Source organism: Ranitomeya imitator, chromosome 1 (assembly GCF_032444005.1).
Source record: "Ranitomeya imitator isolate aRanImi1 chromosome 1, aRanImi1.pri, whole genome shotgun sequence".
Lineage (NCBI taxonomy): Eukaryota > Metazoa > Chordata > Amphibia > Anura > Dendrobatidae > Ranitomeya > Ranitomeya imitator.
This window is the reverse complement of record NC_091282.1, coordinates 313,711,078-313,723,874: the sequence shown is the minus strand read 5'-3', so window position 1 is coordinate 313,723,874 and position 12,797 is coordinate 313,711,078. Positions and strand designations below refer to the sequence as shown.

The window sequence follows — 12,797 nt, the reverse complement described above, 5'->3', positions numbered from 1 at the left end:
GTCTTTGCAATGATACACAGTGTATTTTATTTTTTTAAAGAAAAGTCATGGTCATTAGTACTAAATACTTAAAGTATAAACTTACTCAGCTGCTTCCTTCTTCCGGCAGACACAACAGCAACATAACAATGATAGCAGGAGAATTAACAGAACTATAACAAGTACCCCGGCTCCTATTACTCCCATACGCTGATTGGCTTCTGTAATAAAGAGAAAATGATAGAAGGTATTACGGATAATCCCAATCACCCAGTATCATCCTTTTATACAGCTTTCTAATTAGAGAAGGATGAAATGACGTCCATTAAATCATAAAAGTAAGAAATTGCATTTTAATGGCACCAGAACAAAGGTACGGAACATGGAAAGTGAGATACGGTAGTGCACAATGTGCAAGAATTTGTATAGTTTATATTAAAATGTATGTGTCTTTTGGAACATTAAAAAATGAAAAATGTATATAAAATGCTATTAACCTGCAGATATGGGGTTAAACTGCAGTGTTCTGAACCTGCCCAGCACCAGCAATTAGAGCCCTCCTGCCGGGAAAAAATTAACTTCATTCCGCCTGGCAGCATTTGGGTTTCAGTCACAGGGGTGGCGCTGGTGCGGGACTAAGCATTAGGGCTGGGTGTCAATCAATGCTCGGGCTGAAACAGTGGCCGACGGACTGTGGGCAACACCACGCCCTTGCCCACTATCACTGCTATCTCCATCCTCAGGATGCAGTCAACTGTGATTACACTGATGGACGACAAAGCCGCTAGCCCCATTTTCCACCAATCAGTATGTGAGAAGGCTGACACGATGATGTAATTTCATCATATCAGCTGTGCGGAGACTCATAGCATTGGGGGAACGGGAGCGAGGTGAGTAAGTGTATTGTTGTGAGTATGTGTGTTGCTGTTTTTTTTTCATGTGTATGGGATGTTTTCACATACAGTTATGTGAAAAAGTGTTTGCCCCCTCCCTGATTTCCTATTCTTTTGCATGTTAGTCACACCAAATAAATTTAAATATTAGAAAACTATAACACAAGTAAGCACAAAATCTATTTTTTTAAATGAAGGTCTTTATTATTAAGGGAAAAAGAAATCCAAAGCTACAGGGCCCTGTGTGAAAAAATGATTGCCACTAAACCAAATAACTGGTTGGACCACCCTTAGCAGCAACGACTGCAATCAAGCGTTTGCTATAGCTGTCAATGAGTCTTTTATAACACTCTGGAGGAATATTGGTCCTCTCATCTTTACAAAATTGTTGTAATTCAGTCACATTGGAGACTGAATTACATTCTGAGCATGAACTTCCTTTATTAGGCCACAGTATCTCAATCGAATTAAAGTCAAGACTTTGGCTAGGCCACTCCAAAGTCTTAATTTTGTTTTTCTTAAACAATTCAGAAGTGGACTTGCTGGAGTGTTTTGGATCATTGTCCTGCTGCATAACCCAAGTGTGCTTCAGCTTGAGGTCACGAACAGATGGCCTAACATTGTGGTACATGCTGTATATAAGAGGCAGAGTGGTGCTTATGCTGTATATCGGAGGCTACATCGTTCTCATGCTGTTTATAGGAGGCTATGTGGGGGTCATGTTGTATATAGGAGGTTAAGTGGTGCTCATGCTTTATATAGGAGCGTATGTGTGGGCTCATACTTTATATAGGAAACTATGTGTGGCTCATACTGTATATAAGAGGCTATGTGGGTCTTGCGCTGTATATAGAAGGCTATGTGAGGCTCATGCTGTATATGGAAAGCTATGTGGGTGCTCACCCTGTGTATAGGGATTCTATGAGGGGCTCATACTGCATATAGGATGCTATGTGAGGGCTCATACAGTATAAAGGAGGCTATATGGAGTCTCACACTGTATATAGACAGACTATGTGGATCTCATGCAGCATATAGGAGGTTATGTGGGGGCTCATACTGTATATAGGAGGCTATGCAGGGGGTCACACTATATATTGGAAGAATATGCAGGGGCTCAAACTGTATATAGGAAGTTTATGTGGGGCTCATACTGTATATATGAGGCTATGTGAGTGCTCATATTGTATATAGAGGCTATGTATTGGCTCATATTATACAGGATGCTATGTGGGCGCTCATACTGTATACAGTATAGGAGGCTCTGTGGGTGCTCTTATGTTATATAGGGGCTGTGTGCGGGCTCATACAGTACATAGGGGAGTGTCAGCATACATAATTCTGCTCAATATTAAGTGAAACAATTATTATTAATATAAAATAGTTATAATTAATCTACTATATAATTGTCTAAGGGTCACTTCCGTCTGTCTGTCCTTCTGTCTGTCCTACTTTCTGTCACGGATATTCATTGGTCGCGCTCTCTGTCTGTCATGGAAATCCAAGTCGCTGACTGGTCGTGGCAAAACAGCCACGACCAATCAGCGACGGGCACAGTCTGGAAGAAAATGGCCGCTCCTTCCTCCCTGCAGTCAGTGCCCGGCGCCCGCATACTCTCCTCTGGTCAGCACTCACACAGGGTTAATGGCAGCGTTGACCACAGTGTAACGCACTTGGTTAACGCTGCTATTAACTCTGTGTGACCAACTTTTTACTATTCATGCTGCGTATGCAGCATGAATAGTAAAAAGATCTAATGTTTAAAATAATTAAAAAAAATAAAAAATAGTTACGGCATATACTCACCCTCCGGTGGCCCCCCGGATCGAAGCGGTTACCGACGCTCCTCGCGACATCCTGGTGACCACTCCATGCATTGCGGTCTCGCGAGATGATGATGTGCGGTCTCGTGAGACCGCTACGTCATCATCTCGCAAGACCGCAAAGCACTCTTCAGACCGGAGCACACGAGGAGCGTCGGTAACAGCTTCGATCCGGGGGGCCAACGGAGGGTGAGTATATAACTATTTTTTATTTTAATTTTTTTTTTTAACAGGGATAAGGTGCCCACATTGCTATAGACTGCGTGGACTGTGCAATATACTACATGGACTGTGCAATATACTACATGGGCTGTGCAATATACTACATGGACTGTGCAATATACTACGTGGGCTGTGCAATATACAACGTGGGCTGTGCAATATACTACGCGGGCTGCGCAATATACAATGTGGGCTGTGCAATATACTACGTGGGCTGCGCAATATACAACGTGGGCTGCGCGATGTACTACGTGGGCTGGGCAATATACTACGTGGGCTGCGCAATATACTACGTGGGCTGCGCAATGTACTACGTGGGCTGGGCAATGTACACCGTGGGCTGCACAATATACTACGTGGGCTGCGCAATATACAACGTGCGCTGCGCAATGTACTACGTGGGCTGGGCAATACACAACGTGGGCTGCGCAATATACTATGTGGGCTGCGCAATATACAACGTGTACTGTGTAGGCTGCGCAATGTACTGCATGGGCTGTGCTATACACTACGCATACATATTCTAGAATACCCGATGCATTAGAATCGGGCCACCATCTAGTAGATTAATATTGAGCAGCATTAATTTCTGACTGTAGGTTCGGCCCTTCCACAACAAACAGGAACTAAAAAATAAACACACAAGACTTAGAAACTCTCCTATTGATCCATAAGAACCAGCTCACTGACTGATTTTTAGATATAACTTATTCTGTATCCAACAATAGACAGAGGCTATAGGAGGTATACGGTGCCAAATTTTTAATGAAACCCAATTACAAAAATGGTTTTTAGCCCAAAATACATGCAGTTAAGTTAAGTTAAAAAAAAAAATCCCTTTAAGGGTATGTTCACACGTTCAGGATTTCCATCCTTTTTTTTTCCTGACTGTTTTTTAAAAAACTGCAGCTCTTGGCAGAAAACGCAGGTCCTTTTTTTGGTCCTTTTTTGGTCCGTTTTTGATGCGTTTTTTGATGCGTTTTTTGATGCGTTTTTTGATGCGTTTTTTTGATGCAGTTTTCTAGCCAGAGTCTGTGTGTTTTCTAGGAATTTTTTTAGGGTTAAAATGGCTGAAAATACCCTAACCCTACCCCTAACCCTACCCCTAACCCTAACCCTACCCCTACCCCTAACCCTACCCCTAACCCTACCCCTAACCCTACCCCTAACCCTAACCCTACCCCTAACCCTACCCCTACCCCTATTCTAACCTTAGTGAAAAAAAAAAAAAAAAAATTCTTTATTTTTTTTATTGTCCCTACCTATGGGGGTGACAAAGGGGGGGGGGTGTCATTTACTATTTTTTTATTTTGATCACTGAGATAGGTTATATCTCAGTGATCAAAATGCACTTTGGAACGAATCTGCCGGCCGGCAGATTCGGCGGGCGCACTGCGCATGCGCCCGCCGTTTTGCAAGATGGCGGCGCCCAGGGAGAAGACGGCCGGACGGACACCGGGACGCGGGGTGAGTATAAGGGGGGGAGATTAGGGCACGGGGGGGCATCAGAGCACTGGGGGGGGCATCGGAGCACTGGGGGGGGGGCATCGGAGCACGGGGGGGCGGGATCGGAACACGGGGGGGGCAGCCACACTCCGCCCACGCACTTCCGCCCGCTCCCCGCACTTCCTGCTGCAGCGGTTCTGCACATCAAACCGCAGTAAAACCCGCAGATATATTTTTGATCTGCGGGTTTTACTGCGGTTTGGACCTCACAATGGAGGTCTATGGGTGCAGAACCGCTGCGGCTCCGGAAAAAGAATTGACATGCTCCTTCTTTTTTCCGGGAGCTATTCAGCGCGTCTTTTTTTTTACAATTTCCGGACCATGTGCACAGTGTGTCCTGTTTTCCATAGGGTACAGTGTACTGTACCCTGCATGGAAAACAGCTGCGGAACCGCAGCGGCAAAACCGCCGCGGTTCCGCGGTAAAAAACGCACTGTGTGAACATGGCCTAAGACTACCACTTTGCAACTATCGCCATTGCAGGTTGGCGGTAGTCTAATGTCACAGCAGTTGCCCTGGCTAACATTGAGGCTGAAGTAGTGGCTAAAAGATTAGGAGTGTCTAAGCTGAATATAGCTCTTGACATCATACAAGGGTTGGTGCCATGTCCATGCCGGTAGCACACACTAGATTACACTGTTTGCCGGTCAGCTAAGGATCAGTAAACAACATTTTATAGCTTTGTTGGCCATATAAATCCCCAAAATATGCTCTATGATTTTTTTCTAGTGGTTCTAGTATCTGAAATTCTGAGATAGGTTTTAGCTGGGTAAAGTATCCAGCTGTAGATTTGTAGAGGTAGAATATAATATCTAAAGTAATGTGAGGAAAAATGAAGAGCAACTCAATAGTTATTTGTTTAAAACATTTTTATAAGTTCTTTCTGAAGATTTAAAGTTTTCCAAAGTGTGACCTTGCAGACTCTGTAATGACCACTTGTGTCACATCTCCCGCCACCACCACCCTTTGTGTCATACACAAGCCATCTGCAAAACCAAAGCACTACTTTAGTTGAACGCATTCCAAACAGTTTTCACTCCCCGATACATCGTTCTCTTTTTTGTTTATTCTCAGTAAAGAGCTCGCCAAGAAAGAAAGAAAAAGAGAGACATGTATACAAAGTGAATGAGATATCATTGGGCAGAAATGTGAGCTAGCGACATATGGCAAGAAGACATTTGGGTCATGTTGTTTGGGAAAATGTGCACTAAATGCAAATCTGCTTACTTTATATACCCGGATGAAATGAAAAAACACAAGCTCCCTGTAGAAAATCTGTTTTTGTATGAAAAAAAACACTCAGAGTTAAGAATTTTTTAATATTTTCATCAGATTTGTTACTATTCAGTGTGATTATGCTGGATTATTTATCACTACATGTTATACATAGGGTTTCATGGAAATTGACCATTTCTGGTGAATAATTTGGACATTTGGTGCTCTGTATGCAAGCACACAATATCTCTGGCGCTGCAACAATTATTCACTGTGCCACCCTTTGGTTAACTCTTAATATTACATTTCTGGACCTGCTGGGCTATCGAAAGGATATAACATGGCAGTGGCATGTATAAGTTTGGGCGCCTCTAATCAAAATCACTCTTGCGAACAGTTAAGCAAATTGAAGATAAAATGATCTCTAATAGGCCTCAAGTTAAAGATGACACATTTACTTTGTATTTTAGGCATATATATATATATATATATATATATATATATATATATACATATATACACTTTATATATATATATTCATCTTTTACATTATAAAAATTATAAATAGGAAAATGGAGATTTGTGTGCTGAGATAACTTTGACCAAGGTTTCAGACCTTATTTAGCCTGTTAGCGTTATGGCTTGTTCACTATCATCGTTAGGAAAGGCCAGGTGATGCAAATTTCCCAGCTTTATGAAAACCCAAACTTTTACATGCCACTGTGTATGGTAAGTGGTCACTGCAACACAAGACATATTACTGACACCATACTCAGGTGAGACTCATGCAGGTTGCATGCTTGAGAAATATGTCTGAATCCCCCACCCGTTAGCGCACGAGCATGTTTGCATTACACTCTACCAGAGCATGTTTGCTCATCACTACATACATTCCATCTATGCAAAGTTCGGTCCATCATGCAGTCACATTGCCCTATGGCAGGGGTGGGGAAGCTTTTTTCTGCCAAGGGTCATGTGGATATTTATACCATCCTTCGGGGGCTGTACGATCTCTGCACACAAAGTACATCCTGACTCTGGCACTGGTGTCAGGACGTAATCTTTCATTGCATGCCCTTCAGTGTTCAGTAGTGAACACTGTGTGTGAGTGCCAACAGAGCAAGAAGAAATTAATGAGCTGGCTGTTATCAAAATACAGCTCCCTGTACAAGAATGCGGTCCCTGAGAATCTGCTCGGAGGCCTGATAAAAGGTCATCAAGGGCCGTAAATGGCCCGGGGGCCTGAGGTTCCCCACCTCTGCCCTATGGTATTACAATATGTTTTTATTCTCTCTGTTGTGTTTTCTCTTTCAGGTGCTCTGCTTGACTGTCAACTGAGACCAGAGTCATCAATGCCTCACTGGCCTGATCTGTGCATTCTCCAATGCTACTATGTGACAGCTTTGCCTCTGTAGCGTCAAAGAAGTGCACAGGCACTGAAGGTGGCCAGGAACGGGAGCAAATAGCAATATCCAGTGGAGATCCCGGACCGCTTCAGTGCATTGCTGACAAGCTCAACAGAAAAGCGCTTATAAACATTGGGTTACGACTGCAGTGGTGGCCGGTCTCCTGGGCAATGAGCTATAAACAAAAAGTATTAATTAGGAACAGTGCATAATTTTAAAGGGAATCTGTCAGTAGGATCAACCCCCCTAAGCCATCTATATGGGCATGTAGGTAATGGAAAGATTCCCTTTAATAAAAAGTCAATTGGAATTTTATTTATTTTTTACAAGCACTAATCATTTATATCTGTCATTTAAATTGGCCCTGGCAGCATGATTTTAGATTATAAAGTAAAGACATGGCAATAACAGCGAACTGAGAATAAATTGATACCTTGTTTTTAGAGAACTTTGTGTTCTAATTGTTCAGTAATCACTGTTGAAGTTATATCCTAAGGAGCCATACTGCAGAAAGGCAGGACACTGCACTTGGTCTTCTCCTGCCTTTCTGAGGATTATCTGCACCCCACCTGCCTCCAGTGTTTGACTGACAGGTCACTACTTTTTCAGTGATTTGCCTCCTCTGGCTGAATTCTCGCACAGCCGCCATCTCATTGATGGGGATGGATCATGAACAGATTGATCTTTCTGCTCAATCATGTCGTTTAGAAGTGATTGCTCCCTGCAATGATGGTGCCTTCATGTTCAAAAAAGGGCATTGGTAAGAAATCCTTGGAACAAAAAAGCTAAGCTTGCTGGGTGCGCCTAGCTCATTGTCAGGCTATTGAGATAGGTGAGTGGACAAGTGAGTGCAGGAAGCCGATTCTCCCTTCACAGTTGCATTTGAGTCACGGGTGCAGTGAATGGGCGGTGACGTGACTCTCCTTCTGCTCCAGCAGGCAATTTCTACTGTTCCGCGGAGTTTTGTTTGCAGAGCTGCCGCTGCCTTTCTACAAAACATGACTGTTACAGCCAATCATTCGCCCCAGTGCCAAAGTAAATGGTGCTAATGGTGCTAGAGAAGTAGGGGTAGCAAACAGTATGTAATGCTTGGCTTGTTAGTTTTAAATAGTCAGTCATTTCAACAAACGTTGGATGAATCAATAGTACAAACAAATACATAAGATACTTTCTATACTGTATATACTCGTGCAAGGAAAATAAGTAAAATGGTTTATTTTTTATGGTTTCCTGATGGTGGGCTATGCATACCAGGATAGGGATGAGGAGGCCATGCTTACCACAATAGGGATGAGGAGGCCGTGCATACTAGGCTGGGGATGAGAAGGCCATACATACTAGGCTGGGGATGAGGAGGCCATGCATACCAGGATAGGGATGAGGAGGCCATGCTTACCACGATAAGGATGAGGAGGCCATGCATACTAGGCTGGGGATGAGGAGGCCATGCTTACCAGGATAGGGATGAGGAGGCCATGCATACCAAGATAGGAATGAGGGGGCCATGCATACTAGGCTGGGGATGAGGAGGCCATGCATACCTGGATATGGATGAGGATGCCAGGCTTACCATGATAGGGATGAGGAGGCCATGGATTCCAGGATAGGGATGTGGAGGCCATGCATACCAGTATAGTGATGAGGGGGGCATGCATACCAGGATGGGGATGAGGAAGCCATGCATACCAGGAGAGAAATGAGGAGGCCATACATACCAGGATATGGATGAGGGGGGCATGCATACCAGGAGAGGAATGAGGAGGCCATGCTAACTGGATATGGATGAGGAGGCCATGCTTACCACGATAAGGATGAGGAGGCCATGCATACCAGTATACGGATGAGGGAGGCATGCATACCAGGATGGGGATGAGAAGGCCATGCATACCAGTATACGGATGAGTGGGGCCTGCATACCAGGATGGGGATGAGAAGGCCATGCATACCAGTATAGAGATGAAGGGGGCATGCATACCAGGATAGGGATAAGGGGGCCATGCATACCAGACTTATACTCAAGTCAATAAGGTTTCCCAGTTTTTATTTGTAAAATCTGGTGCCTCAACTTATATTCAGGACAGCTTATACTCAAGTATATATGGTATCTTTTCAGAGAAATCTGATTATTTATCCACTAAACAGGCATATCTTCTCTCCAGTCTAATCATTTGCACTAAAGAGCTAAAATCTGACAAAACAAGAGGCTTTGAAATCTCACTAAGAGATGAGCTTACAGATGAATGGTCGCATCATGCAACCATGTAGCCTGCCATCTAGATGTAGCAGAGCTAGACTCGTCGTGGGACAAAAAGATTAAAAACATCTATGCAGAAAGGTGAGGAATCCTGTTGTTTGTTTTATTTTTTTTAACTTCTTTTGCAGATGACAAGGGCATTGGGGGAATGGGCGAGGTCGTAACTATGGTTTTATTAAGAATATTAAAGGAGTCTGTGTCATTCTTTCAATTAAAGGACTTTTTCTGGATGTCGGTGTTTTCTTATATGTGACTATGGGGCTAGTAATGGGGGTGTCTTATTGACGCCTCTCGATTACTAACGTCTGGGCTTGATGTCACTTGACAATACAAAGGTAACATCAGCCACTCAACTATCATTCCACTTACCACAGCTACAGGACAAGTGGGAAGAGCGAGGCTAAGTGCCAGAATTGTCGCATCTTAGAGATGCACCTTTTCTGGGGCAGCTGAGAACTGATGCTTTTAGCCTGGGGGGGGGGGGGGGCAGTATCCATGGCTCCTTCCTAGGCTATTAATATCAGCCCGCAGCTGTCTGCATAGCCTTTGCTGGCTATTAATTATAGAGGGACCCTAGATCATTTTTTTAGGGTCCCCCATTTTAATAGCCAGTAAAGTCTAATTATACAGCTGTGAGCTGATATTAATAGCCTGGGAAGCTCCATGGGTATTACCCCCCTCCCAGGCTATAAACATCTGCCCCAGACCATCGGCTTTCCCTCTGCTGGTTACAAAAATTGCACGGGAGCCCACGCCATTTTTTTCTGAAAAATATTCTTTTATTAATTAAATACATCTCCAGTAATTTGCACACACACTGTACTAATTGCATTTCTCTCAGACATCTATATATCTACATATTCTTTTTGTATTTACTGTGTGTAATCCATCTCTTTTATCCTGTCGGCTCCTGCAGTGAATTTACAGAACACAGCAGATGTATCTATGTATCTATGTAATTTAAATACATATATATATACTATATATATATACTGTATATATTTATACAGTATGTGTGTCACTGATATCTATAGATCTATGTATTCTATGTATATATATCTATTCTATATATTCTATTCTAACCTGTAAGTGTGATTTTACTGTAGGTGGCACATGAAATGTCGGCTTTTTAAAGGACACCGGTGCATAAAAATTGGACAGCACTTGCATGGTCCAAGTGCTGTGCAATTTTTTTCGTCCTGGATAGGCAGCATGCTGCGATTTTTTCTCACTCCGATTTCAGCTGAGAAAAAAATCATAGATGAGATGTAACCCATTGACTAACCTTGGTCAGAGTGCAATCCGATGTTTTTTCTCGGATTGCACTCGTCCGTTTCTCTTGCAAATGAGTATGAGCCCTTATCAGCAGTATATAATCTGTATGCCTATATTATTAGTTTAGATAGGTAAAATGTAGTGACAGATACCTTTTAAGCAGGATGAGGTGACACTGGGAATAGAGCTGGAGTGACAGGGGTTTCAAATCTACAGACTCAATTGCATCAATTGCTGATTTCTAAGTAGAGGAATGGACTGGCCATATGAAGGTATTGCTGGACTTGTCTTTGAAAGAACTACTATGTGCAACGCTGCAGAATGTCAATTCCATCTCTTTCAATAAGGTCATTCCGCATCAAAATAAAGATGTAACGCATGTGGATAATGTTTTGGATTTGAAGATTTGTAGGCTTACTAAATTCTGTCCTAAGTGGAACTTCACTTGTATTACATTAGTCAATGTTTCACAATAGGCAAAGTAAGGAAATAAAAATGTCTCATGACATCGAGCGTTTCTGGAAATTCCATTCAGATGTTGTCTGCTTTGTATTATGTTAACTTTTATTGTGCTGTGTGGGTGTTTTACTTCTGGGAAATGCAACTTGCAAGTATACTGATACTCATGTAAATTAGCATTCTGCATTCTTTAAAGTTGTTTTTTTTTGTCATAATCTTTTAATTCTGTGCAATGTCAAAGGAGCAAAGTAACATCTCGCTGCCCGAATGAAAACATGGGGAGAAATGAGCAGAATGTTCAGCATAAACCGAGTCGTTTGTGAAGAGGCCCACAGTTCTATTCTTAGCTGTATGTGCTTGTTTTGTGAAACGTGGGAAATTGGCTGCTTGCGCATGGGGGTGGAGGGGCCCTTAATGGTTTCATTCTGGTGAATGTTTCACAATGTGTTTATTTCACTTCATGAATGATTTCAGGAATTTTGTGCAGAATGGATTAAAGGGAACCTGCCACCTTGAACATGTCTGATTGCAGGCACCATGTTACAAAGCAAGCAGAGCTGAACAGATTGATATAACGTTTCATTTATTCCCAGCTTATTCTCTGGGCGGTCTCTGTATGCTCAAACAGGGAAGGCTGTAAATCGCTACTTAGGACCACCCACTGAACCCTTGGGGGAAGAATAAGCAATGACAAGATTTGTGGGAGAGTATGAATCTTTTTTCAGTTTCACCCATTGCTAATGTTCCACAGACGTGAACCAGTCCACTGCTCTCATAAGAATCGCAGACTGATGGTATTTTTTTAGAGCGGGCAGGCTTGTACCCCTTTATACTTGAGATAACACAATACTTTATCCTCTTATCCTTTATCCACAAATTACCTCTTTTTTGCTATGCTCAGGAAAAAAAAATTATACAATTTTATCTAGATGGTACCATTGTCCCACTATGAACATAGGATCCTCCTCTCTGTGGCGGACTATGTAGGCGGTTTATCCGGGACTGTTACATATATGGTGATTTGATTGATTGATTTGTAGATTATGGGACTCAATTTTCTCACTGTACAATAGTCTCCCTGGTTGCAGAGTCATACCCCCCCACCGCCACAAATAGGCCTACTTTCCATTATGCAGAATTCAGTCTCAAAGGCAAATTGTTAATTAATAGAAAGGGTGAGTTTTTAATTAAAGGGATGCTTCACAAAGAAAAATGATGCTGGCACTCAATTGTCTCTTGTGGTTTTGCTGCTGGGTGTGCAGCTTATCTGCACGACGATTAGCCCTATTATGATTCATTGGGGCCTGTACCCTGTTTTTTATAGGTGATTTTTTTTCTGTGGTGGTGCCAAAAATGAATCCAGATTTTTTATGCTTTTTTTCCAATCGGGATGCAGATTCTCCACAAATTTCATGCGGTTTTAAATTCCATGTTAAATCTGACAATTTTTAACAGACCCAAAGAGGTTGTATAGCTTTCACCATCTACTTGGAAAGTAATGCTATAATTAACCCCTTAGTGACACAGCCAATTTTGTACTTAACGAACAAGCCAATTTTTACAATTCTGACCACTTTATGAGGTTATAGCTCTAGAACGCTTCAACGGATCCCAGTGATTCTGAGAGTGTTTTGTCGTGACATATTGTACTTCATGATATTGGTAAAAGTTTTTTGACATGACTTGCGTTTATTTATGAATAAAACGGAAATTTGGCAAAAATTTAGAAAATTTTACAATTTTTAAACTTTAAATTTTTGTACCC

General features: G+C 42.3%; 1 protein-coding gene across 1 annotated transcript in view; it reads right to left on the bottom strand.

The window, feature by feature from the left end:
- The window catches only part of SCARF2 (scavenger receptor class F member 2), a 364,459-nt gene that overhangs the window by 113,982 nt on the left and 237,680 nt on the right, over positions 1-12,797 (bottom strand). Inside the window, exon 8 of the mRNA XM_069758527.1 lies at positions 86-200. Within this exon, the coding sequence (XP_069614628.1) occupies positions 86-200 (115 nt within the window). The remainder of the gene's footprint in view (positions 1-85; positions 201-12,797) is intronic.